The 27,747-nt window shown below is 37.5% G+C and overlaps 1 protein-coding gene across 8 annotated transcripts in view; it reads right to left on the minus strand.

Annotated features, from left to right (window-relative positions):
• The window catches only part of Map3k19 (mitogen-activated protein kinase kinase kinase 19), a 75,811-nt gene that overhangs the window by 916 nt on the left and 47,148 nt on the right, over positions 1–27,747 (minus strand). For 6 of the 8 annotated variants that reach the window (XM_033757151.1, XM_010606177.3, XM_010606180.1 and 3 more), the window contains 6 exons: positions 23,370–23,445; positions 21,812–22,071; positions 13,773–13,816; positions 8,597–10,993; positions 5,333–5,470; positions 3,092–3,789 (listed from right to left, as the gene is read on the minus strand). In XM_033757151.1, coding sequence (XP_033613042.1) covers positions 3,092–3,789; positions 5,333–5,470; positions 8,597–10,993; positions 13,773–13,816; positions 21,812–22,071; positions 23,370–23,445 — 3,613 coding nt within the window. Of the gene's footprint in view, positions 1–3,091; positions 3,790–5,332; positions 5,471–8,596; positions 10,994–13,772; positions 13,817–21,811; positions 22,072–23,369; positions 23,446–27,747 lie in introns of those variants that run through there. The other 2 variants (XM_010606183.1, XM_010606184.1) reach the window with 2 other exon arrangements.

Consider the following 27,747-nt stretch of genomic DNA (forward strand, 5'->3'; position numbering starts at 1 on the left):
GTTTTTTTTTTTTTTTTTTTTTTTTTTTTTTTGAGATGGCCTTGCTAGGTTTCCCAGGCTGGCTTCAAACTTGTGGTCCTCCTGCTTCAGCAGAGATTATAGGCATGCACCCCTATACCTGGTTTAATTGGCTATCTGTTAATTTTGAAAGCAAAATGACTAGCTGGTGACTACAGTGAAAATGGGATAAAATGCTTCTTAAAGTATATTTTAATGTATCATTTTAGGATAATCTCTCCATCTGGAGAGAGGCCTTCAGAATACAGGGTGATCTCTTGAAAAATCATTTTCTGGCCATACAGCCAGTTTTTCTTTTCTTCCCCCAGTACTGGGGATTGATCCCTGGGCCTTCACACTGAACTACAGCCCCAGCCCATTTTATTTTTTGAGACAAGATCTCACTAAGTCACTAAATTGCCCAGGCAAAGCTCAAATGTGCAGTCTTCCCGCCTCAATCTCCCAGAGTGCTCAGGGTATAAGCATGTACCACCACACCAGCGATCCTGAGATGTGAGCCCTGTGAGATTTTCATTTGGTTAGTTTTTTGGTGATGTTTCAGATCAACCTCAGGGCTTTGTGCATGCTAAGAACATGCTGTACCACTACCAACAGAAACATGCTATTTTTAATTCTTCTGACATGAAATCAAGTAGATTTTTGATAGGATGACCTAGATCTGACTGACTGACAAAACGAAGAGACAAAAGGCAGACACCATTAACTTCATGGCCACTCTTAATTCTTTCCCCAACATTTGTTATCCCTAAATCCTTAGCATTTGGCCTATTGCTCTGTAGAAATCACCTCTTGAAATTGACTAAATCTAGTGCACTCCTTTCCTTGTTATCTGTAGTATTTGAAATGCTCAGTATTCCATCCTATCTGAAACTCTCTGCTGGAACTTACTGGAAAATTGTTCTCTTGATTCTCCACCTTGGGCAACTCCTCTCATTCTGTTTTCCTTTGTCATCCTCTTTTTCCAGTTACATGCTAGATTTGATTCTATGTGCATTATTTTTCTCCTTGCACATTTTCAAAACTACTTTTCTCAGCCTCTAATTTTTTTCAAGACTATAACTAACAATGTTGTAATGATTTTGTTGTTAGCTGGTGCTGGAAATTAAACCCTGTGACTGTTAACCAAATTTTACCAGTGAGCTATTATACGCCCAGTCACTTTTTTTTTTTTTTTTTTTTTTTTTTTTTTTTTTTTTTTTTTTTGTAAGGTAATGTCTCACTAAGTTGCCCATCCTGGCCTCTTAACTCATGATCCTCCTGACTCAGCCTCCTGAGTAGTTTGGACTACAGGCCCATACTACTGCACCAGGTTTGTACCTCCAATCCAATTGCTTTCTGGAGTTCCAAGTGTCTTCCTTAGACAAGAGGCAAGGAGCTTTTCAATGTCCTTTGCCTATTGCTCTCTCACAACTATTTCTTCCATTGTCCACACAAAACCATGAAATCCTGTTATGCTTCTCCATTACCAAGTCCTGATTCACCTTTTGAAATGTTCTGGTATCCTGTTTACATTCTCACTGCTACTTCCATCAAAGTCTAAATTCTGGATTCCTACTTTTCTAGTTTCAGCCAGTATCCATTTCTGGCCCTTCTTCTAACCTGCCACCCAATTTAGTGCCTCAGTGTCAGGGTCTTTGCTCTAGAATTCAAAAAGGTTTTTTTTGTTTGTTTGTTTTGTGTGTGTGTGTGTGTGTGTGTGTGTGTGTGTGTCTGTGTGTGTGACTAATTAGTTAAAGTTTGTTAGTGTACTTCCTGATTATTAACTAAGGAATCCTAACTCTGTGCCTCATAGACTAAGCATTTTCTATATGCCATTTCACTTAATCTTCATAATTTTGTGTATTAGTGGATAAGTTGTGTATTGCTTTATGATACAAAGGTTCAGAAGGAGAGCCATAAATAATTCCACTCTCTTTAAATCTCAATTTGCCTATATAATGATAACTTGAAAGAAAATGAGAATAGTCAAGTGGTTTCTAGTAGTGAGAGAAAAAATAGATAATTGTTAAAGCAAAGCAAGTACAGTAATTTTAAAGCTAAGACAAACCACATCTAGTACTGATACCCTGATACCATTATGTCCCTTTTGCAGTTTGTTGGGTTTTTGCTTTTTGTTTTCAGGAAGGTATGCAGTTTTATCTTGGGGCTCTGTTTATAAAATCCACACTAAGACACCTAAGGTCTTTGCATTTAGCAGTGCCCAGAACTAGTCTCCTGGAGTTCATATTCCTGCCATGGTTCATGTGTTCATCCTAAAATCAACCAGGACAGACTGACAAATGCGTGCTGGGAGAGGGAGACAGAGGGACACACTTTCTGGCAGACAAAGAGAACTGTGGATTCTGAGATTCAGTCTGAAAGGCAACATGAACCACATGGGAGTTAGGATGTAAGTGTCATATGTGCTTGCTAAAGGATAAGCACTAGAATTGTTCATCTAAGAATAAGAGAGCACACTTCCTCGGCAGACAGGAAACTGAGTTTGAGTCTCAGCCTTACCTGTATTACAACTAAGTGTTGTGCCAGGTGTGGTGGTGCATGCCTGTAATCCCAGCACTCGGAAGGCTGAGGCAGGAGGATCGCTGTGAGTTTGAGACCAGCCTGGGCTACATAGTGAGTTCCAGGTCAGTCTCAACTACATAGTGAGACCCTGTCTCAAAAAACAAAAACAACAAAAAAAAAAACAACTAAGTGTTGAGCCTCACTAGGTGGGTGATTTTAAGATGCTCTGCATAATCCTAGTTGTAACGGATGAGTTCCAGCTCCATACTCCCAATGATACATAAGTAGATCTTTAGCAAGTTTTGCAAACCAACCCACTGGTTTGGAGAATTATTGTCAGGACCTGACAGCGCATTTAATTGAGGCAATTTCTCCTTGAAGCACTGCCCCCTATACTTGATACAACAACAATCACACAATGCACTTAGTCATGATTACTTTCAGCACAACAATCACTCCCTAATTGATTTTGTAACTGAAACAGCATTTAATGGGCCACAAATTGCTAAGCAAATGTCAGCTGCTTGGACTCTGGGCATTTATTCTCCTATTCCTGCTTTCTGTTTCTTACCTAGTTAGGCACATGCGCACAAAGTCTGCTGCATTTTCTGAGAAGTGGTCTGGTAAAGGAGGCATCAGTCCTCGGTGTGCTCCAATGTAAAACATGGCTGCCATCCTGCCCATGGAAGCCAGTGGGGGCTTCCCTGTGGCCATCTCAAACACAGTGCAGCCAATGCTCCAGATGTCTGACTTCCTTCCATAGCCAGACTCACTGATGACTTCTGGGGCCATCCAGTACGGAGTTCCATGCATGGACTTCAGCATGTCACTGTGAGTGCCATTTAAGCCCGCCCAGGCCAAACGCTTGGCACAGCCAAAATCAATCAGCTTTATTATTCCAGTTGGCATTAGCATAACATTATTTCCTTTGATATCTCGATGTACCACACAGTTGTCATGGAGGTAGGCAACACCTTGCAGAATTTGTTTTGTGTATTTACAAAATACCATCTCAGGCAGTGGCCCAAAACGGTTTATAATACTAGAGATTGAGCCACCAGGAACAAACTCCATGAAAATGCTTACAATATTCTCTTCCAAGCATGTCCCCAAATAGGCCACAATATTGACATGTTTCAGTGCCTTGAGCAAATCTACTTCTTCCTGTAGTTTCCGGTATTCCTTTTCAGTAGCCAACTTATCAGAGGTATCCAAAGCTACTTGTTTTACAGCTATTAGCTGTCCTTGGCTAGTGAGACCACAATATACCTAGAAGCAAACCAATACCTTATTATTAAATTTAATAGTATCATAACACACTCACAAAATGCTTCATGTCACATTTGACTTTCCCTTCTGCCAAACACTTGATACATTCCCTTCTACATGAAAAATGCTAAAGCAAATTTTGGAGCCAAGATAGGAATGCGCAAGCAGTATGGTAAGTGGATATCATACTGGCTTAGAGTTGAGTAGCTGGATTGATTACAATCCTGACTTTCCTTTCCCCAACTATACAACTTTGGATAAGTTGTGTAATCTTTTTTACTTCAGTTTTTCTTATCAGTAAAACTGAGATAAAATCATATTTGCCTCACATATTTCTATGATGATTACATCAGGTAGTGGTGTTTTTTGTTTGTTTTTGGTTCCAGAGGTCGAACTCAGGACTTTGTGCTTGGGAGGCAGGCAGTGTCACCACTGCACTAAATCCCCAGCCCAGATAGCGGTTTTAAAAAGCCCCTCACTGAATAAATAAGAGTAGATTAGTTCTAAGCTTCCTGAAGAAAGGAGCCAAGTCCTGGCAGCTATCCTCATGTTGTTATCTCAGTGGTTTGATGTCTTCCACCTGAGCCAAGAGATTAAAACATGGCCAACTAGCTGGGCGAGTGGGCATGACCAATCACAGAGATCCAGCACACATGCATCTAAGCCTCACCAGGGACCAACAGAAACATGCTATTTTTAATTCTTCTGACGTGAAATCAAGTAGATTTTTGATAGGATGACCTAGATCTGACTGACTGACAAAACGAAGACACAAAAGACAGACACCATTAACTTCATGGCCACTATATATATAAGCTCTTTCAAGTGGCCTGATCTGACCCTGCAGAGCATATTTTGTTTCCTGCGTTTAATAAATGTAAATCCTTGCTCCGTTTGCACATGTCTTTGTTCAAGACAACAAGAACCTGGAAAAAAAATTCTCTAGAAGGTGCCCACAGCACACCAAACCCTGTTAACACAACCTCACTTATTCCTCCAAGGTTCCCATCTGGCAACTGCAAAGATTTTATCTTATGGAGGGGAGGGTCAGTCTTTTCTTTATCACCTATGTAAATACTATCAAAGCTACTAAGACTTCAGATGGCCCTTTACACAATTTGCAAAACACAAGGCACAGCTTTTGTTTTTGCCACCTGGAAATGGGTCTCCCAACTTACAGTAACACTGAGCCACTGAAGGAAGAGATTTTTTCCCACTGGATCTGAACCTGAAATAATGAGAGGCTAGAAACGCAATGATCAGTAAACCACTGTGTGAAGCCTGAAAACAAGAGCCAGATGGAAATAAACTAATAGTGATGACATGGTTTGATCCCTGAAGCCACTTGTGCCCAGAGCCAGACCAACTCCATGCCTTTTAGCTGAATAAAACAATAAAGATCTTTTCCTTCAAGCCAGTTGGTTTTGGGTTTTCTGTTACTTCCAACTGAAAGAACTTTATGTAAGAATGTGGGCAGGAGTGCAGGGAGGACAGCTAGGGAAAAGGAAGGTCAAAGAGGGCTGGGAGTTCTGATTGGACTTACTGTGCCGTAGGCTCCCTTCCCAAGGATCTCACCCTTGGTCCACAGGATAGATTCTTCATGCTTTAAACTATTTTCAGAAAACATCCTCCTTTCATTTGAGGCCAGAAATTTCTCCTCCCTGTCATATATCCTGAACCTCTGGAGAAATGAAACAAAAGGAAAGAGCACTATTCAGCTCTCTCTCATTGGAATGGAGAGAACAATAGTCTTCCTTTCAAATGCACCTGCCGATGGCTATTCTTACTGTTCATAAGTAACTTCTGGACCCCCATATTTCCCCAAAATGACCACATAACCAGTACTTGGTTAATAACAGCTTCTCTAAGTTCCATTTCCATTTCCAATTTAGGACCAATTAAAGAATGCAGACTATGTTCCTCTCACTAATCTCAGGATACAACACTTCTAGTTAAGCAAATGACTTCCCCATACCAACATTCTCCATTTAGGGCACCCTGTTCCCCATCATAAACCCTTCCCAACCTTCTGCCTGCCTCTGTGTCCCTGCCAAATGCAAGTGAAGGTGGCTAAAGCAAGCTCTGAATAGTCTTCCGGTTCTTCATTTATTTCCGTAAGATATACATACAGTCAAACACATAAACGTACAGTGGACCCTAAAGTTGGGTCCAACTTGGGTTACTTAGATTAATGGAAGATTCATCTGCCTCTTATTATCTATAGTGTGTACCCAGGTAAACATCCAGATCTCAGCTGTGCTGACTTACAACCAATTTGAATTGAAACCAGCCCTCAGGAACTGATTGAGTTCATAAGTCAAGAGACCACTGTAAAAGCATAATATATATATTTATGAAAACATGTACATTAACAAAACATAACAGTTTCTCTCTCTCTCACACACACACATGCACAGAGCCATAACAAAGAATTTAATCTTAATTTAATCTTAATTTAATCTTTAGCAAAATTGACCAAAGATCCACCATCCTGAAGACCTTTACTACTCTGAAGAGAATGTGCAGACCAGCAGAATCAACTTGCTAGACCTACAGAATCCCAAGCCTTAGACAAACTGAATCGACATCCATATTTTAATAGGATCCCCATGAATAGAAATTCATGCTCTGTCTTAGTCACTTCCCCTTGTTCGGGGACAAGATACCTGACACCCATAATTTACTCATGTTTCAGCCCATAGTCTGCTGGCTCCAAGGCAGTACTGTACGGCAGAGGGGCAAGGTAAAGGAGACCTTCTTAGGCCATGGTGGTAGGTAACAGAAAGAAACAAGGGGCAAGCTGGGAAGGGAGATAAACGCTGCCAGGCCATGTCCCCAGTGACCCATCTCCTCCAAACAACAGCAAGTTACATAGTTCTACAATCCCATAGTCCAATCACCCCCCCACACACACACACACACACGAGGCTTTCGGGGCCATTTTTAATCTAAATCACAGCATATTCATATAAACCTTAAGAAGCACTTCCCTGGAGAAGTCATGAAATAAGTATACCTTTGAAGAACACAGAACCCTTCTCCCAATTGTTTGATCAGGACCAGAACTTTTCGTTTTGATCTCCTCTACTAGTAATCTTAAAAATAAATAAGGATGTCGATGCAGAGGTATGGTGAAGACTCTTCAGGAACAAGAAATCCTACCTTGTGACTGTCCACATGCCATTAAAACTATCTAAATCCCTTTTACCCATTTTTCTCATTTTTCTATACAAAACAAAATTTAAGACTGCTTGGAAAATAAAAGACCATAAAGACCAGTTCTACTTTTTTGTTTGGTGATGCTGGGATTGAATTCAGGGTATGGCGCTTGCTAAGCAGGTGCCCTGGTACTGAGCCACACCCGCAGCACAAAGGTCAGTTTTTGCAGAGTGGAGTGATGGTCTGAGTATGCTTACTGGCTTACTGGCTCCTCTTCAATTTGAAATGGCAAGTTGGCGGGCCCATTTTAGTCACACACACGTGTACACACTATACCCATTTCTCACCCCAGCCTGGAAACTTCTCTAAATCACTATCCATCTCTCTTCCTCCCGTCAAGACTAAGTTCACCTGACAGTGAACATTTAGGAAGAGAAATATGTCCCTCTGTGCACTGCTTAAGGGTGTGGAGCTGGAATCAGGATGCCTGGCACCTCCATATACTGGCTCCGTGATCCTCTAAACCTCAATTTCCTCACTGACACTGTGGGGACATATTTATACCTACGGGGCTTATAGAGCTATTGTGAAGTATTAAATAATGTAATACAATGAGCCTCACTCAAATGTAAGAAGTTCTCCATAAACCTAGCACCAGCATATTTATTTACTTTCTATGAGATGAAGTGTAATAAAAAAGTAAAGTGCATGTTTAAATTTATTACAAAGTCACATTGCTATTAATCCCCTCAGAATACTCCCCCTCACTTCAAACACACCTATCTCACCCTCCTTGCCACTTTAGTCACCATGTGTCTTTTACTGTAATACATTTTAAAAATTTAAACATTCACTGTATATTTTGATCACACCTGGTTTCATGTCTCATAAATAGCATTTCAGCTTAACTTGCTATTTCTGTCCTTAAAATTTGAGCAGACTAGGAAAACCATGTGCTCAGGGAATACTACAACAAACCACAACTATATGCTGATATTCTTTTCCATTCTGTTCTCATTTCTATGCCAAACAAAATGCTTTAAATTTTTTTTCAGTTTTGCTTATGCTTTCTTGAGAGCAATAGCTGAGTTCTATGCATCACTATCTTCCTTGTGCTTAGCTCAGTGATAGAAACATAGTAGGTATCGATATTTTTGTGCTAAGGTAGTGAATCATCTGAGAGCAAAGGCTCAAGTTTGGGGAATCTTTGAGAAATGTTCATTTCATGTTTCCATATGAAATGGTAAGCTACTTCACAGGGTATGGTCATTTCTTTCCATCTTATGCAACACCTAAAACACATTTGGAGTAATGCATTGCTTATTTATTTGCTAATCATGAAAAAGTATCTGCGTTGAAAATGTGATCATTCAATAAAATATTTAAGAAAATGGCTTTGCTAAATTAATTTACTCCAAGGGATTTCATTTCAGTGTTAAACTAACTAAATCCCAGAAGTAAGGTCATATACAGAAAATATCTTTTGGGGGGACCTGGATCCCAACCTCATGATCAAACAATGAGACCCTGAAGAAACTACTTAATTATTTAGAGTTTATGATTCCTCATTTGAAAATAAGGGTTTGAACCAGATTGTCTCTGATGTCCCTTCCTATCCCAATAACTCTCTGATTCTAATTATACCAACCTGTATTGTAATATTTGTCATCTCTCTGTCCAATTCTTTTGTGGTATTTCCTCTCCTGTTTAGGACAAGATTTAGGTTTTCAGGATCTGTTTTATTTGCCATTATTTGGCAAGAGTTGTAATCTTTCTCATCAAGAGCTAATAGTTCTGCAGCTAGACAACCTAATAGCTCATCTGTTAATTCTTCATTCTTTACTGAATCCAGAATTTCTTGGGAAATTGAATTTGTATCCTTTAAAGTTTTTCCTAATGTCTGAAATGTTATTGACTTATTTGTTAAACTATCATGATCGAAAGAATGTGCCCAATATTGATATGTTTGGGAAGATGTGCTTTCTTGCTTCTCCTGGAAAGAGAAACTTGCAAGTGTTTTAGGCTTATCTAAAACATTATCAAACTCTAGATAATTCATTAACATTTGGCGAGCATTTATTTTATCCAGAGTTATACGTTGCTTTTCTGGTAGTGTACATTTAATAGAACTCTTCTCACTGGGCATGGCCCAGCTGTTTTCTAAAGGAACAAATGGGGCCTGATGATGTAGCTCTTCAAGTTCTTGCAGATCTCTAAGGCTCGTGGTGAGTATTTGATGGTTAGAGATGTCTTCTTCATTGGTAGACTCTTCCATGGAGATTTCTTCAACAATGGATAAATCCGGAACAGGAATGAATTTGTTCTGTTCAGTGGACTTCTCAAGAGTCTGGGACAAGTTTATGGGCTGAACTTCTTCTTTGGGAGAGAGAAAGTCGTTTCCTGAAGATTTTATCTGCCAGCCTGCTTCTGAAATACCATTACTATTTTCAATGTCTTGTAGGTTTCTACCGACAGCCTTGCAACCCTTTTCTTTAGAAATTAAACCTTTGTGCTTTTGTTTAAGAGAAACTGAAGGCTTTGAGGGTTTAATATGTGGTCTTTTTTGAGAAAGTCTTGTTCTGTTGTTGCTGCTCCTCTCACCATGTGAAGATCGACATTTATTGGTTATACATCTATCTGATGGAGTTGAATATATCTCACAGTAAAATTTGTTTTCATGTCTTTCAGCTTCTCTCATGTGACAATAAACAGGGGTCCCAAACATTTCATATATTCCAGGCCCATTAGCGGTTGAATTGATTTCTTTGAACATGTCACTATACTTAAGATCTAAATAATGTAGTCTTGGCTCTGTTGGTTGAGCAGAGAGAGGAACACATGGCTTTTTTATTCCTGAATTTTTACAGATGCAAGGAAATGATTGCTTTTTAGGTTTCTGTCGGTAAGTTGATTGCTTCTTTTCCATCTGTGGTGTTTTCCTTTGAAACCTGGGTGACTGCTGAGGCCTGGGGTCAACAAGCTCCAAAGCAGGGAAAACTTGAGTTTTTATGCTAGTTTTATGCATAGTTGGCTTAATGGAAGTTTGAATGGAAATCATGAAGTTCTGAGATGTCCTGTTACTTGTCTTGGTCTTTGAATCCAATTTACTTCTATGGATACTCATCTTACGTTTGTCATTTTCTTGGTGTGCAAGTATGTTGAAATTACTGTTATGAATGGTGCTCTTTCTTTTTTGGAGGGTTGGTTTGAGTATGGCTGGTTCCTGGGGGGTTCCATCTCCAGGGAAAGTGATGTCAACAAGGGGCATCTTCTCATTCATTTCTGTTTGGTTTCCTTCTGCTACAGATAGTTTCATGTTTGTTTCTGTATCTCTATGACCTTCTAGAAGCTTTTCAATGGGGCCATCAGAGATTACATTTGACATGCTTTTAACTTCAGTAAACTCTTCTAAAATGTTGGGCTCTGTGGCTTCACCTTTATACAATGAAGAGCTTTCTGAATCAATGATATCATTTTTGACCCCTTCATTCTCAGCTGGAGTTGTTTCTGAATGTCGGGCTTCTTGGAGCTTGCTTGGAAAGGTACATATAATTTCTGAATCTTGTTCATAGTTTCTGGATGCTGAATCTTGTTTCTTTCTTGATAAAAGATATTGGGAGTTCTCTTCTGCTTTTCTTGTATTACTACCATGACATTCAATATCCTCTCCCCTATCTATAAGAATATTGCCTTCCTTAAAAGTCTCAAAGGACACAAAAGACTGCCTTTTATCAAAGCAAGAGATTTCAGATACTTCTGTTTCCTTGGACCTCCAATTCTCCTCCACCTCCAGGTATTGTCTGTGATGGCTACCTTTCCAAAAGGAGCACATGTTTCTTGACCAAATATAGCTACCGGAAGTCCTGAGATTCTGATCCCCTGAGCCTTTCAGTGAGGCTTCTCGTGGTGGACTAACTGAAATCTTAGGTATAGAGGATGTGAAGCTTGAAATATTTCTTTCTCTCTCCCTTTGAAACTTGTGACTTTTGGGGATAGTGAGGACATCAGATCTCATGGGTAAGAGTGACAGCAGTGGCAGAGGTAACTAAAAGGAAAGAGAGAAAAGGGGGAGAATGCAGAAACACATAAATATGGTGTTAACTGGTTTAAATCTGAAGAGTGTTTAATAATCTCTCTTTTTGCTTTTTGTTTTTTCTGGTACTGGGGATCAAACTCAAGACCTTGAGCCTGAAAGGCAGGCAAGGTGCCACTAAGCTAAATCCCTAGCCCCTGTAATATTCTCTTAAGGTAGGTCTTTAAACTACAAAGCTATCCTAGAGATAAAATAATTTTAAAAATGAAAATCTCCATGATAGAACATGTACTTATCATGTACAAGGCCCTGGGTTTAATCCCTAACACCAAAAACAAAAACAAGACAAAACAACTAAAATCTCATAACTCAGTAGTTTTTTTGTTTTTTGTTTTTGGAACCAAGACAAGATAATACTTTCAAAAATGAGGTTTAAACATTCTTGGTTACATATTTTCAAATGAATATCTGTGTTAAAAATTTAAGGTAAGAACCGGCTTGAGAACAGGGGTATGGGGAAAAAATGAGAACCAAGACCTGTCATGTAAAGGTACAAGATCCCAATGATGAATAACTGTACTGTATACCTAAAAAGTATCAATAAACTCAATGAAAAAAAAAGAACCAGCTTATTATTTCTCTTCTCTTTTGTCTTTTCTTTCCATAGGATGGTGGGTGGTTTTTAAGATTTTTGAAATCCCACTGAGAATAGTTTTAAATTGCACTTATATATGTATGTTTGTATATATATATATATATACACACACACGATGATCACTCCATTGTTGACTAAACCAGTTTGTATCTGGCACACAAATACTTATCATCATTTTGCTGAATTGTTTTGTTGAGAGTGACTTATACATTCCTGCACTTTGCCCTTGAAAGTTAGTATCCTGGATGACTTTTCATTCTCCTTTGTCCTTCAACTACCACACACCCCAAACAAAGCCAGGGTTGAGTTTGTGGACTCTGTCAATTGTGGAAACCCCTGCAATTTCACGTAAACCTCAAATATCTTCGACAATGTTTTGTTGTTGTTGTTTTGTTTTTGTTTTGTGGGAGGGTCGCAAGTAGCCAATCAGAGAGTGTTACTTAGTTCTCCTTGCTGCTGATTGGTTGCTGCCTGTAACCCATTTCCAGCAGATGCACCTGCATTCCCGCATCATAACAATTTCCTGTGCTGCATGTAGCTATCTCGAGTGTTCTTGGTTTTTGTTCTTAAAATCCTAAAATCCCTAAAATGCCGCCAAAATGCCCTGCACCTTCTACGGGTTTATTAATACAGCATTTTATTAAACTAAATTACATAACTGTGGGAGACATAGCATAGAGTTTAAACTATAAAAAAATAGGCATTTAGCCAGGGATTTAGCTCAGTGGTTCTGCTGCCTGCCTCGCAAGCACAAGGTCCCAAGTTCAATCCCCAGTAAAAAAAAAAAAAAAAAAGGCATTTATAGGCCTTTTTCTGACCATATCTGAAATTTGCAGTTTTTCACGATTCATGGGTGCTGTAGTAACAACCTCACGAATTTTGGGGGTCCGCTATATTTTCAAATTAAACTACTTTGTATTAATACTAACCTCTAGAGGTCACTATAACCTAGTATATAATATTTAGCTTTGTAATCATTGAGTTATAAACTCCTTGACGTTTCTTTTCCTTGTGGGCTTTCCTCTTGTATACACAGTCCATACTTATGTCAGAATATTTTGGGGAACAGATCATGTATGGTAACTGAGAGCTTATAAATTTAATTTTTATTCTTTGCCACCTTTTGTAAGAAGGAAGGAAAAAGAAACTGACCCTAGAAACCTGAGCATTCGGAGGTAAGATGCAATGTAGCCTCATTTTCATTGTCTGGGTGATTTTCTACATTTCCCCAAAATGACAGAAATAATGGTAGATTTTCCCATTGTCTCAACATTCTAGTAACTGCCACTAATTTTTAGTCCGACAAATTCCTTTTTAAAACACTAGCAGTTACTAATGTATAAGTATTTTCTCAAAAGTCTCCGGGATACATAAGGGGTGAGAGAGCTGAGAAAACTAGAATTATAAGTAACCTTCCAAAAGCTTTATTTATAAATTAAACAACTAAAAATTTTTCACCACTGGAAAAAAATTATCTAGCTTCTAGTCAGGTTAACCACTTACCAGTCCAATTATTTAAATACAGGATGACCCAAAATTGCATATTTGCATTAATTTGTATAAGATAACAGGATATATAAAAGCAATTTTATCAAATTTATTCAATACAAGAATTGACTGGTTAAAACGACACTTGCCCAAGCAATGGTCAGGATAGTCAGTAAATAAACAAACACACTGCCCAAGGGACACTCAGGGTAAACTGTTAAGTGGTAAAAAGAAATCAAATGAAGGCAGGCATGGTGGCATATGGCTATAATTCCAGCACTCAGGAGGCTGAGTCAGGAGGATCACTGGGCCAACTTAAAAAACAAAAGACCAGCTTGAACTACACAGCAAGGCTCTGTCTCAAAACAAATATTTAAAACTAAAAAAGACCAAAAAATAAATAAGTGAAAATGTGTCTATAAGAGCTGCTCACTTCATTATGCAGAGAAAAAGAAACAGCCCAGAAAAGCAACACACAAGGCATAATTTTCCCAAGAATGACTACTAGTCCATAAACCATGAGTTATTGTTTTCTGAAGATATAATTGCTGAGGTCTAGGTTCTGAACAGTTTGATGAAGTTTGTCTTTAATAATTAAAGTTCCTTGGTTTTTAATTCTCAAGTAAAAAATGTTATAACTAATCTTACCCCAAGTTGTCGGCTACTGCATTTCTTGTCACATGTAGAAAACTCTACACAGAGAAAAAAACAATAATTGAATATTCTTAACGGTTAAGTGAGCACATTCTTAAAACCAAAGTTTGAGGATGAAGTACTGTAGATATTAAAGTCTGAGAGAAAATGACAGAAATTAAAAGTTTTTCCCCATGTAATTCACATGGAAAGTGGGTATGGAAAAATTTAGGCCACTGCTACCAGAAGGAATTGCTGTTTTATGCAGTAATTTCCCCTTACCCACAGTTTGGTTTCCTGTGGTTTCTGTGATTTAAAAACATTAAATAGAAAATCTCAGAAATAAACGGTTCACAAGCACTAAATTTTGCGCCATTTTGAAATGCATGATGAAATCTCGCACCATCTTTTCTCTGTCCCATCAGATCATGTTTTTATCACCCACACTGTATGCACCACCCACCCATTAGTCACCCTCTAGTCATCAACAGAGTTGTCAGGCTCACTGTCTTAGTGTCGCAATGCTGCTTTTCACATAACCCCATGTAAGAGACTAATGCTACCTCATTATGCCTATGTCATTCTCCTCACTTTATTTTGTCACACAGGCATTGTATCATCTCACATCATCACAAGAGCAAGAAGGATTAGTGAAGGGCAATGAGAGGGAGAGAGAGAGGCCACATTCACAAAACTTTTGTTGCATTATATTGTTATAATTGTTCTATTGTTGCTAATCTCTCACTATGCCTGTTTGCTCTTCAATCATCTTTGAATTTAGTTTTCTAGTGCTTTTTGCTCAGAAAGCTTGGACGGTGCAGAAACGTGAAAGTGTACACCGTGTGTAATTGTCTCCCAACAGTTGTTTGAGTTAGATCATAAATTCTTGACAGTGATATGGAAAAGAAAAGTGTGGAATTTACTAGGTAATATAAAACCTAGAAGTTGTACTCTTCTTACTAAAGAATCAGAACGGTTCTCCAAATCCATCACTCCAGCCTAAAGCTAAAGTCAAAAGGCTCCAATGTCTCCAGGATCAAAACAAGTTATATAAATGGGTATAAGTGAAAAGTAGTGAATTGGGATCATGTGTCCACACTAGAGTGGCATCATTATCCAGTTGTAAGTGAAGTCCACACCACATCGGTAACCCAGCACTGCTAGATGTTTCAATGACAACATACCTGAGATCAGTGGATTTTATGTGAAATGTTCCTCCCAGGGCTTTGCATTTTGTTTGTTTGTTTGTTTTTTTGGGGGGGGTTGTGTTTGTTTGCTTGAGACAGGGTCTCACTATTTACTGTGGGCTGGCCTAGAACTCACTATGTATCCCAGGCTGGTCTCAAACTCATGTTATCGCCTCAGCCTCCCAGGAGCTCAGATTATAGGTGTTAATCACCGCCATTACCAGTCCTTTGATTTTAAATGCTGTGAGGACTAAATAAAACACACCTGTAAGTCCTTTTCAGCCACAGGCTGTGATTTTGAAATTTTTCTTGGAAAAAAAAATGAACTTCTTATAAGCTATAACACAGGCAGAGAAGCCCATATCAGGTGAAAAAGTCACCTAAGAAGAGGATCTTCACAGGAAGAGGCACAGGCATTCCTCTCGCTTTCCCAGTTCTTCGTGCATTTATCCCAAAATCATTATTGCATGCTTACTGATTGGCTAATAGTGTCCCAAATGATAATACAGTACTTGTGAATAACAAAGACAAAAATCTTTGCTCTCATAAAGGTTCCACTTTAGAGGCTGAGATTTTCTGTTGAAAAGATATGAGAAGTTAATCCAGAAATACAACTGAACATAATTTATTTGAATAACCTCTTGAGTAAAACAGTATCTTTCAGATATTATTTATATTTGGTTAGATATTATAAAGTGTTGGTGAAGAATGATGTTGAATAGAAAGATACTCAGAAAGATTTTTGGTGAAGATATTTCTGGTTGATTAAGTCAGATATAGGCCTTGAAAGCCTTTTAAAATGTGTAGAGTTCCAATTAATCATGGCAGATTGAATATATAAGCTGTTCTCCATTCTCTGTCACTAAAATGAGGAGTTTTAAAAGAGAAATGAGAATACAAACACAAAAAAGCAAAGAAACAGATGAGTGGTGCCAACAAAACTTTGATTGGTGAAAACCATATGGATGAATTAAGAGTTGACTTAGTTGTCAGCTTTCTCTGTCTGATCAGTGCTTATAGGCAGAAAACTTAAAAAAGAGAAAAACCCTAGAAAGGAGCAAGAGAGGGAAATAAATCAGATATACAATTTCAAATACCATATAGTGGCTCTCATTTGGAGCCCAAAAACCTCAATGCATGCAAGGATTTTATGAGATAAGATGATAGTACCAACAAGAATAAAAGTGGGGAAAGGGAATTTAAAGAAAGTGGGGAGAGGGGACTGAAAAATAATCAAGCTGCATCATGTACACGTACCCACTCCCCAAGATGACTGTAAACTGCATGTACTACAAACATGCACTAACAAAGAAGAAGCAAGAATTGAAGAGAACAGGTACCTCTGAGGACGGGGATACAGGCCAGAAGGAAACAAAAAAGATGCTCATAACTCTACAAGAAGTGGGTTCCAGATTTCTGCCTAATTAGTCAGGAATTGCTCATCTCCTCTCCTTGAAGATGGCTGGCAGTTTACTCTGGAGAATTTGAAAAAAAGATGTTAAGGCTCTATGTATAAGTGGGAACATAAATGTAGAGCTGTAATAAAAATAAGAGGATTCAGGGATAATCTACATGCTGAAATATAAAGCCAGGGTTCAGTGTCAAGAACATGGGCCTCCAGCCTTAAAAATTTCAAGCCGAAGCTTGGATTATCCCTCTCTAGGGAGAACTAGCCTAGAGAAAAGGCCTGTCTATGCACATTTAAACTTGGTTCTTAGACCCTCACATTAATTTTAGAATCTAGGAATCAGGCTAAAGGAGACTGAAATCAGTGAAGAACCTGGAACCTATAGTAGGAGCAAATTCAACTGGCAGTGGTGGCGCATGCCTGTAATCCCAGTCCCTGGGAGGCTGAGGCAGGAGGACTGCTAAGAGTTCAAAATTTTCCTGGCTCATAAAGAATGAGAAATTAGAGTCATTCATAGGAAAATGGATGCATATTGAGGTCATATCCTTAAGTGAAATAAATAAGACACACGTGTAAATATCAAAGTTTCTCTGGTATGAAAAACTAAAAGTATAAGTAAGATCCAAATGGTATAATTGACAATGTGAAATAGGAAGAAAAGGGCTAAAGGTGTAGGGGAAGTGGGAAGGGTAGGGGAAAGGAAATAAGGGAAAAGAAAAAAATATGAAAAAATGAAAACATGGAAATAATGTATTCGTAAATAAGGAAGGGAAGAGGGGGTGAAGGGAGGACAGGGTTAAGGGGAAAAAATGAGAACCAAGACCTGACATGTAAAGGTACAAGATCCCAATGATGAATGTAAATGTACTGTATACCTAAAATGTACCAATGAACTCAATGAGAAAAAAAAATCTTCCTGGGCTCCATAGTGAGTTCAAGGCCAACCTGAACTACATAGCAAGACCCTGTCTCAAAAAAAAGGAGGAGGAGGAGGAGGAGGAGGAGGAGGAGGCGGCGGCGGCGGCAGAGGTGGAGGCAGAAGAAAATTCAAATCTTTCTGTGTTCACAGGGGTGTAGAATGTTACAGAGAAGTTGGAAAATTTTCTGGCCATTTCTTAAGAACTAAATATACAACTACCCTGTAACCCAGATATTTTATTCTAAAAATTTACCAAAGAGAAAAGTCTTTACAGAAAGACTTGTACAAGAATGATCAGAGAAGCCGGGTGTGGTGGCGCATGCCTGTAAATCCTAGCACTTGGGAGGCTGAGGCAGGAGGATCGCTGTGAGTCCAAGACCAGCCTGGGCTACAATAGTGAGTTCCAGGTCAGTCTGAACTACATAGTGAGACCCTGTCTCAAAAAAAAAAAAAGAATGATCAGAGAATCCTATATACTAATAACAAATTCACTGAAAAAGAAATTAGGAAAACAATACCATTCACAATTCACAATAGCATAAAAAAGAAAAAAATGAATTATTTCAGTATTAATCTAACTAAGGAAATGAAAGATCTCTACAATGACAATTACATCAGACTGAAAAAGGAAATCGCAGAGGACATGGTAAAATGTTCCCTGTTCCTGGTTAGGCAGAAACAGCATAATCACAATGGCCACACTTCTAAAACTGATATACAGATTTAACACTATCCCAATCAAAATACCAATGTCATTTCTCACAGAAAACAATACTAAAATGTACACAGAATCTGAAGAGACCCAGAATAACAAAAGCAATCCTGAGCAATAAAAGTAAAGCAGGTGGTATCTGCCATCTTCCCGGAAGTTGAAGTTATCATAAAGCTACAATGATTAAAACACCATGGTACTGACATAAAAATAGTCATGTGGATCAATGGAAGAGAATAGAGGAAGCGGAAACAACCCCAGGCACACATAGCTATTTGATTATTGACAAAGGAGACAAAACACTCACTGGAGGTAAGATAGCCTCTTTAATAAATAGTACTCAGAAAATTGGATAAACAAATGCAGAAGATGAGCCTAGACTCGTATATCTCACCATGTACTAAAATAAAATAAAAATGTATCAAATATCTAAATGTTAAACAGAAATGCTCTACTGGAAGATAGAATAGATACAACTCTTAAAGACATAGGCATTCGCAAGGACTCTCTGAACAGAACCCCAGTGACACAAGAAATAATACTGAGAATCAACAAATGGGATCATATCAAATTAACAAGCTTTTACACAGCAAAGGAACCACCAATAGAATGAAGAGACAATCTACAGAATGGGGAAAATCTCACCAGCTATTTCTGGGACAGAGGACTAATATCAAGAATACATAAAGAACTAAAAAAAAAAAAAATTAGACCTTCTCCTCAAATAAAAGACCCAATCAAAAATACGGAGGGCCGCGGATTTAGCTCAGTGGATCATGCCTGCCTGTCAAGCACAAGGTCCTAAATTCAATTCCTGGAACTGAAGAAGAAGAAGAAGAAAAAAGGAAAACCAAAATGAACAAACACTTCTCAGAAGAAGTATAAGTAGCCAATAAATTCATGAAAAGATGCTCATCATGCCTCATCACCAGAGAAATCCAAAATAAAACAACACTGAGATATCATCTTACCTCAGAAAGAATGGCTATCACCAAAAAATCTAACAATGAATGCTGGTGAGGTTGTGGGAAAAAGGAACTCTACGACACCATTAGTAGGAATGTAAACTACAGTACTACTGTGGAAGCCCGTGTGGAGACTCCTCAAAAAACTAAAAATTCTAAAAACTAAAACAAACCAGAAATTCCATTTGACCCAGCTATCCTCCCCTAGGTATTCTTCCAAAAGAGTTAAAATCAACGTATTACAGTGATACATGTGCACCCATGTTTATAACAGCACAATTTATAATACCCAGATCTTGGAAACAGCATATATGTCCATCGAGAGATGAGTTGATAAAGAAAATGTTCTATTTATACACCATAGAGTACTATGACACTAAAGAAAGATAAACTCGAGACATTCATAGATAGGTAAATGGATGCAACTTGAGAACGTAATGTTAAATGAAATAAGTTAGACACACAAACTCAAATAATACATGGTTTCCCTTATATGAGAAAAACAAAGAGCAGAATAGAAGAGAGATAAATAGGAAATAAGAAGAAGCTCATACACTTCCCCCAAACTATAAATTCCATTGTTTGGGTTATGAAAATTTGTTTTATTTTTCATTAAAGAAGAATGATTAGTGAAGTTTTATTTATAATAGTCAAAAAAGCAGCCTAGATATCCATCAAGAGAAGATTGGATAAACAAACTGTGCCATATTCATACACCAGAGTACTATTTGCTTGCTTAAAAGAGTGTGTAACAATCTGTGGAGGAAGAAAAATCAGACCAGGAATTACCCTGAGAGAGCAGATTAGTAATGACTGGGAAGGGCCATAAAGGAACTTTTTGGTGTTCATATTGTTCTGTATATTGACAAGGATTTGGGTTTCACAGGCATATGCATTTGTAGATACTCAAGTGAATGTGCACTGGATGTACTTTTTTTCCAAATGAAAAAAAAATCTTCAAACACATACTGAACTCTAGCAAATGATAAGCATGCTGAAATTTTGGGGAAACATATACTGATATCTGTAATTTACTTGTAAATTGAACAAAAATTAAGATGGATCAGTGGATGGATAGATGAACAGGCACACGATAAAACAAGTAAAGCAAAATATTAAGGGTAGAATATAGATGTAAATATGCAGGTGTCCACTCTAAAGATTCTTTCAACTTTGCTTTATATTTATAAAAATCTTATTATAAAATGTAGGTAGAAATCATGCCACGGCGATATATGCACACCCATGTTTATAGCAGCACAGTATGTAATAGCTAAAATTTAGCCCAATTGCCCATCAGTTGGAGACTGGGTAAAGAAGATGTAGTTTTTCTATAAAATGGAATACTACTGAGCCATAAAGAGTGAGAAACTAGAGTCATTAATAGGAAAATAGATGTCTATTGAGGCCATACTCTTAAGTGAAATAAATAGGACACACATGTGTAAATACCAAATAGTTTCTCCAGTATGAAAAACTAAAAGTGTAAGTAAGATCCAAATTCTATAACTGATAATGTGAAACAGGAAGAAAATGGCTAACAGTGTAGGGGAAGTGGGAAGGGTAGGGGGAAAGGAAATAAGGGAAAAGAAAAAATATGAGAAAAGGTAAAAATGGAAACAAAGTCTTTGTAAATAGGGGAGGATAGAGAGGATAAGGCAGGGGGTATGGGGAAAAAATGAGAACCAAGACCTGTCATGTAAAGGGACAAGATCCCAATGATGAATGCAACTGTACTGTATACCTAAAATGTACCAATAAACTCAATGAAAATAAAATATTGGTAGAAAAAACTCAATTGGTCAGTTTAGAAGCAGGTTAGATAATGCTGAAGATTATCAATGAACTAAAAGACATAAAAATAAAATGATCCAGAATACAGCTCAGAAAGAAAAGGATATGGAAAATTTGAAATGCAGGTTAAAAGACAGGGAAGAGAAAAAAAAAGAAACTACTAATGTATATTCTAAACTAGGGGTTATAAAGCAAAGCTGCCTATAAATCAAAAAAGATGACATGGTAAGATATAATTTATAATTCTGTACCTATTTTTAGAGCACTTTTAAAAGAATGTTTAAACTTCCACTTCAGATCATCCTCTAAAGTTCCGCTGGGTCGTTCATAACACCCCCATGTACCTACTACATGACCCTATATAATTTGTGCCTGTCCTATTACAGTTCACATCCCATTTTCTTATACTTCCTCTCACCCATGCACACTTTGTTCCGGCTACACTGACCTTCTTGTTCCTTGGATCATTCTCCCCTGAAATATACACAACCCATTCTCTTTATCTTAATTGTTGGCTTAAGTAACCTTCTCAATGATACTATCCCTCATTCGCCCTATGTAAAATGTCAGACTGCTTCCTATGGTCTGAATGTCTGTGTCTCCCCAAATTTGTATCGTGAAATCCTACTTCACAAGATAGGAGTACTGAGGTGAGCCTTGAAAATGGAAGCCTCATAAACTGGATTAATGTTCTTTTGAAATAGGCCCAGTGAAGCTGGTTTACTCCTTTAACTATGCAAGGACTTGGCAACAGGGTACCATCTAAGCACTAGGAAATAAGCCCATCAGACACCAGATTTGCCAGTGCCTTGATCTTGGACTTCCCAGACTCTACATGCCCATTTCTCTTTTTTTTCCTTAGCATTTATGACTGTCTGATATGCTATATATTTTACTTGTTTGCTACTTTATTGCCTGTCCCACTCACAAGTGTGAATTTTACCAGGGTAGGGGTTATTGTGTCTTGTTATCGCTGCATCTCCAAGGACTTAGAATAATGCCTGGCATAACAAATGTCTGTCTGCCAAAAGAATAAAGGAATCACTGTAGAATTAAATTCTCAATTTACCTTCAGATTTTCTTTGCTGCCCCTTCAGAAAATGAGGAGCCTCTTCCCTGGTCACTGACTTGGAGATACATGGTTCTAAGCAAGTTCTGGGCAACAAAAAGCCCAAATCCACATCACAGAGCTCCTTGGAACTTTCTTCGTTTTTCAGTGGTAAAGGCCTCACAGTCAGCATCTTTGCCCTGAAGTCCACCATCTCAATTTCATTTGAGAGAGAAACAGGTTGTGCTTGTGTCCATTCTGGATGCACTGAGGTTATGTGACTAAAAGGGGAGACACGGTTTGATTTAAAACTCATTCACCACTATAGTATGGATCTGGATGGCCCCCAAAGGCCCATATGTTAAAAGACTGGTGTCCAGCCTGTGGCACTGTTGAGAGGTGGCAGAATCTTTAGGAGGTAGGAGGACCTAGTGAAAGAAGTTAGGCATGCCCTTACAAGAGATACTGGGATGCTGGTCTCTTGGTCTCTCTTTTTGCTTCATGGCTATCATGTAGCAAGCAGTATCCTCTACTACATGCACTCCTCTATGATGTGCACACACATACACACAGTCAAAATGACCATGCACTCAAACCTCTGAAACTATGACCCCAAAATAAACCTTTTCTTCTTTTTAAGTTGATTATCTCAGGTATCTTGTCACAGTGGTGGAAAGCTAACACAGTCACTGTGTCTATTGGATCTCTACTTCTCAGGCCAGTCTGACCTCATGGGAAAGTTTAGAGATCTATTTCCAAATGGTGCTACTAAGTGGAATAGCTGTATCCCGAGAGGACAAGACCTCTCTCTCCATCCTCCAACCTGCTCCTCACCTTCTCTGTACTCTGCACCCAGTACTATCGCCTATTCACTTCCATTTTTCTAGTCCCAATTTCCTGAAGCAGAGAAATAAGAGATAGTGTAGGTATAGGAGTTGTACTTCGTATCTCCAAAGGCATGGGCCAGACCAGTTCTTATCAGGTTATCTTTAGGCCAGTTTTTAAAGGTTCAAATATGTTATGGATTGATACTATTGTAAACCCCAATAAAAATGAGTGATTATAAAAACAAAATAAGAATAAAAAACATGCAGACAGTAAGCCCCAATTTTTTTTCATTATATGACCAATGAATTTGAAATCACATTGTAAAAATCACTATTCAATTTTTAAAAATGGTTACTCTCAAGTTCTGTATTGAGCTCATCATGGACATAACACAGAGCCAAAGCACCACATTTTGGATAGCACTTTTCTGGAGCAAGGTCAGCACATTATTCCTTTGGGGCCAGACTTGACCTTCATCCTGTATTTTTAGCTTTAATTGCATTGCACGTACACTCATTTGTTTACATATTGTCTATGGCTGCCTTCAAGTGACAACTGCAAGCTGAATGACTTCAAAGAGTCCATCTGGTCCACAAAGCTTAAAATAATATTTGGCCCTGCTATATAATATTTACTGTGACCCTTGCCTTAGAGCTTTGTTTTGGATCAAATTACTGAAAATACAGGTTGCTACACAGCATCATTACTTCATATTTATATTCTAATTGAACAACCCAAGGATATTCCTTACTTGCTTCTTTTCAAATCTTGGCTCACTTCTTGCAGATGACTGACATGTCTTGGAAAAGTCATAATAATCTCAACACCTATGGAAACATATGATAGTAGCAAAACAGAAAAAAAATAATGAACAGTAAGTTTAAAAAAATAAGTAAAAATAATGAACAGTAAGTGGGAGAAGTATTTGTATTTCTATTTGGCCAATTTGTTCTTAATGATTAGAAAACATACATAAACCAGTGGCTGAGGCTTGACCACCTTTCAATCTTTCTTGTCCAGCACACGATAGGTTTTAAATAAATACTTAAAGAGAAAAAATCCTATATAATAAAAATTTCCTGATGTAAAATATAGTTTTACAATGAACAGTACTGTTACTGGGTTGATAATATAAGACCTCTTTCTATAAAGTGTAACTGATCGTACCTACCTAACAGGACTGTCTTTAGTGAGGATTAACTGAGATAATTCTTGTAGCTCAAAGAAACTTGCTTGTATTTGTAATTTTGGTCATCTCTTGTTTGGTTCCACAGAATGATTTCCAGTATAACTCTTAAATGGAAAGTTCCAACTTGGAGAACCAGTGTTTGCATATAATATAACAAAGTTGAAGTTTGGTTCATTCACTCCACCTCCCCATCCAATAAACTTTTATTAAGTATATATATACCAAGCCCACGGCTTTGGGCTGAAGATATAGAAATAAACAAGATGGAGCTATGGCAATAAGAAGCAATAAGACAATAAGAAGCAAAGAATACAATGGGACAGTAAACACGGCGATAGGCATGTGCAGAGCCTGGGAACACAGAGGAATGTCCTAGGAGGGCACAATGCGTGTCCTATCCATGAATTTGACAGGGCTGTTTATTCAATCTGCACATGCCTGAAGGAGCAATGGTTTTTTTAAGTACCACTGCCTGAATTTCAGGGATGAAGTATCACAAGAAGGATAAGGAAGGGTGGATCAGATCTGAGTCTATATACTTCCTCTGCCACTTCCTGGGAGGCCAGGGAAAAATTACCAGTCACTATCAGCACCATCATCATCTTGTTCAGTAGATTTTTATTGTTTTTAAAGGACTTTGGATATTTTGTTTAATACACAAGAACTTCCAGAGCAAAAGTATTTTTATTGTTTCATTTTTATATCTGTGCCATTTAATGAACTCGTGCAGTTTTAAAAGAAACAGTAAAATTCTCCAAAAGGAAAAGTTTTATTTATAATCAGGTAAATGATAATCATGTTTACTATCTTTGTCATCCAACATTATAATCTGTGGTACCATGAAAATGTATCTAGCTCTGGTTTTCTTTATGTTTCTCAAACAAGATGAGTTGATTGTATGTATTCTAACATTACACGATAGCAAAGAATGACTCTAGCAATGAAGTTTCCTTGGAATGGGCAAATGAAAGTTTTCAAAAGATGCTAACATCACACTATGTAGTGTGAAATGAGAGGCTTTGAATTATAGAGCTGAAAGGAATTAGAGGGCCTCTGATCCAAGCCCTTCATTCTTAAGATGAAGAAATTGATAGCCAGGTGTCTGTGTGACACACACAAGGTCACTCTTCAACTTGTAAGGAAGTCAGATGTCTTTCACAACATTTTTGTAGTCATCCTCAAGTGTGAAAAACTAGGTGAAACATTAGAGTGAGAAAAACATATAGCATACATTCCTAATATCTAAATTGTCAGTGAGAAGGATGTTCTGGGACAAAAGCTAGATATATTTAGTACTTTACTATGGAAATTAGAAAATGAATGTATTCACATGAGCACATAATTTAAAAATGACTATGTTTTATGATGATATAGGACAGATAAACCTATAACATTTTCAAGCAAATATTAAGTACTCAAAAGTCCAACTGGTTGATTTCTTTTTCAACCAAGGAATATAGATACAATAAGTAAATATAAGGAATACCAGCCTTTTTAGAAATTCTTAAGAGTCACTATCCTAACTGTTGGTCCTAAATGGGGAAATTATTACAGAAAGTACTGACTCTGAAATCATTTAGAAAGATGTAAACTTTTTTATATCTTTGTTCCAGTCTCTTGAACACTGTGAGCAGCCTAGGAACTGTGGATAAGCTATGAACCCACCCTGGACACCAGCAAAGATGACACCTTGTCACAGTAAAAAGAAACTACTTGAGTATACTATCATGATCAAAGTGCATTTTTCACATAAGAAAGTGTAAATTAACCCCAGAAAATGTTACCATTGAAAGAAATTTAAAGGCAATATTTTGACATAGCAAAAAATATGTTTTCTTCATAGACGAGGTGAAAACAATATTTTAAAAAGATCATTAACTTTATTGTTAGTGTTAAAGCCATTATTAAAAATGGACACTTAAAATAACATTCAAGGAAGAAAAATTATTGTCTCTAAAAAAAGACTGACTTTCCCGTGTTTTTTCTTTGTTTTGTTTAAACTGATGGGCATATTTGTCTGAATTATGGGCATCAAAGTTGAGAATATTTTGATACCCTTCCCTATGTTCTGATATTTTCCTAAATTGTGTCTCAACTTTTTAAAAACTATATTTTTGAATGACTACTGTTTTGATACCCTTAGTCGGCTGGCTTTTATGAGGGTATCACAAAGTTCTAAAATGTAATTTTTTAAGGCTGATCCTTAACTAGTTTAGCTTGCCTTTGGTTCAAATATATTTTGTGTAGTTATGCTCATTACTTCGCTTCTATATTTTTTTAAAAAGAATACTTGAAATGTGGCCTTTTCTTTTTCTTATCCCTTAACATCTCTATTATGGAACCCAAATATTTTATTAATTAATATGGAATGTTGGTATTATGTTATTTGGCAGATCTTGGATTTTAACATTTCTAGCACGAGTCAAACTATAATATAAGATACTGATGAAATTTAATTATATCCTTAGTAAAAAGCACTGATGTTTTACGCATTGTTTTTCTTAGTTTTAGAAATCCTGGTATTTAAAAAAAGTGCAATCACACCACATAAATTTTCTTTAAATGATGTGTGGAAGAAACTGCTTACAAATGTAGGAGTAACTGTAGGGACAAACATTTTGACAACTGATAATCCACAGAACTACTCAAATGAATTGCATAAGGGTAGTCAAATAAAATAGATTACCCCTCTAGTACTGCACAGAAAGTAGTTAAGTTTGATGTTAGATGTTATGAAAACTAATATTGTACTGAATTTAGTCTCTCAGAAAAAGGATAAATTGTTTTTTTAAAACCCTCTATTTTGGGGCCAGGGATTTAGCTCAGTGGTTCCATCACCTGCCTCACAAGCACAAGGTCCCGAGTTCAATCCCTAATACCAAACCAAACCAAACAAAAAAACCCTCTATTTTCTACCCTCCTATATCACTAGAGTTCAGAAAGCTTACCTGAAAGACCAACGCAAGTGAGTAGTTTGAAAAAAAGATAAGGTACAGGTGTCCTTTGCACTGAGTTGGGTGTCAGCAGAGGGATAGAGTTCTTAATTACATAGTGGGAACATGATTACGACAGAGACAGCATGATTTGGGAATCAGAAGTAGCCAGTTTTGAGATGTGGTTATAGGAATTCTTCCTGGCAATACAACCTCGAGTCTTCCTGCTATGGATTGAATGTTATGTCTTCCCAAAAATCCATATTTATTGAAGCTCTTTTCCTAGCATGGCTATATTTGGAGAAATTAAGGTTACACAAGGTCATAAGGATTGGTCCCTGATCCAATAAGATTAGTCTCTAAGTAAGAAGAGAATCCAGTGACCAGCCCCCAGGAAAGGCCATATGAGAGGAAAGCTAATGAATTATGAGAAAATAAATGTCTGCGGTTCAAATCACTCATGCTGTTAGTTTGTTGACAGTCTGAGTGGACTAAGGCAATTCCTCTCTGGTTTTTCAATGGTTTATAAACTCTAAATGCCTTTTTAAAATTCATTCCTTTTTAAAATACAACTAAGAGTAGGTTCTTTGTGCCTAAAAATCTTGATGCATTTACATTGCATTAAAATTTTTAAGCCCAGTAGTTTAATTCCTAAAATCGCTGTTATTAATTCATGAAAACAGTAAATCTACAAGATCAGTTTCTAGTCTACAAGGTCTGTATCTGCTTGTCTTCTGAGAAAAGCGATAACTGAGGAAAACAAAAAGAATTTTGTATTAGGGGAAAAAATAAGAGACTTTTTATTTTTTGGTCCATAAATTGTATTTTACACATTATCTTCACAAAAGCCCATAATAAAGCAAATGTATGCTGCAAGAATACTTAAATTCTCCATAAGGAATGTTACGATTTATGGGAGTGATCCAAACAGTATGGATGGTATAGGTATTTTAATTAGCGATCTCTCCTTTTTAATAGAAAAAGGGACAAATAGATACAAACAAAAT

Source organism: Fukomys damarensis, unplaced genomic scaffold (assembly GCF_012274545.1).
Source record: "Fukomys damarensis isolate Sample0158 unplaced genomic scaffold, DMR_v1.0_HiC HiC_scaffold_29, whole genome shotgun sequence".
In the NCBI taxonomy this organism is placed as follows: Eukaryota; Metazoa; Chordata; class Mammalia; order Rodentia; family Bathyergidae; genus Fukomys; species Fukomys damarensis.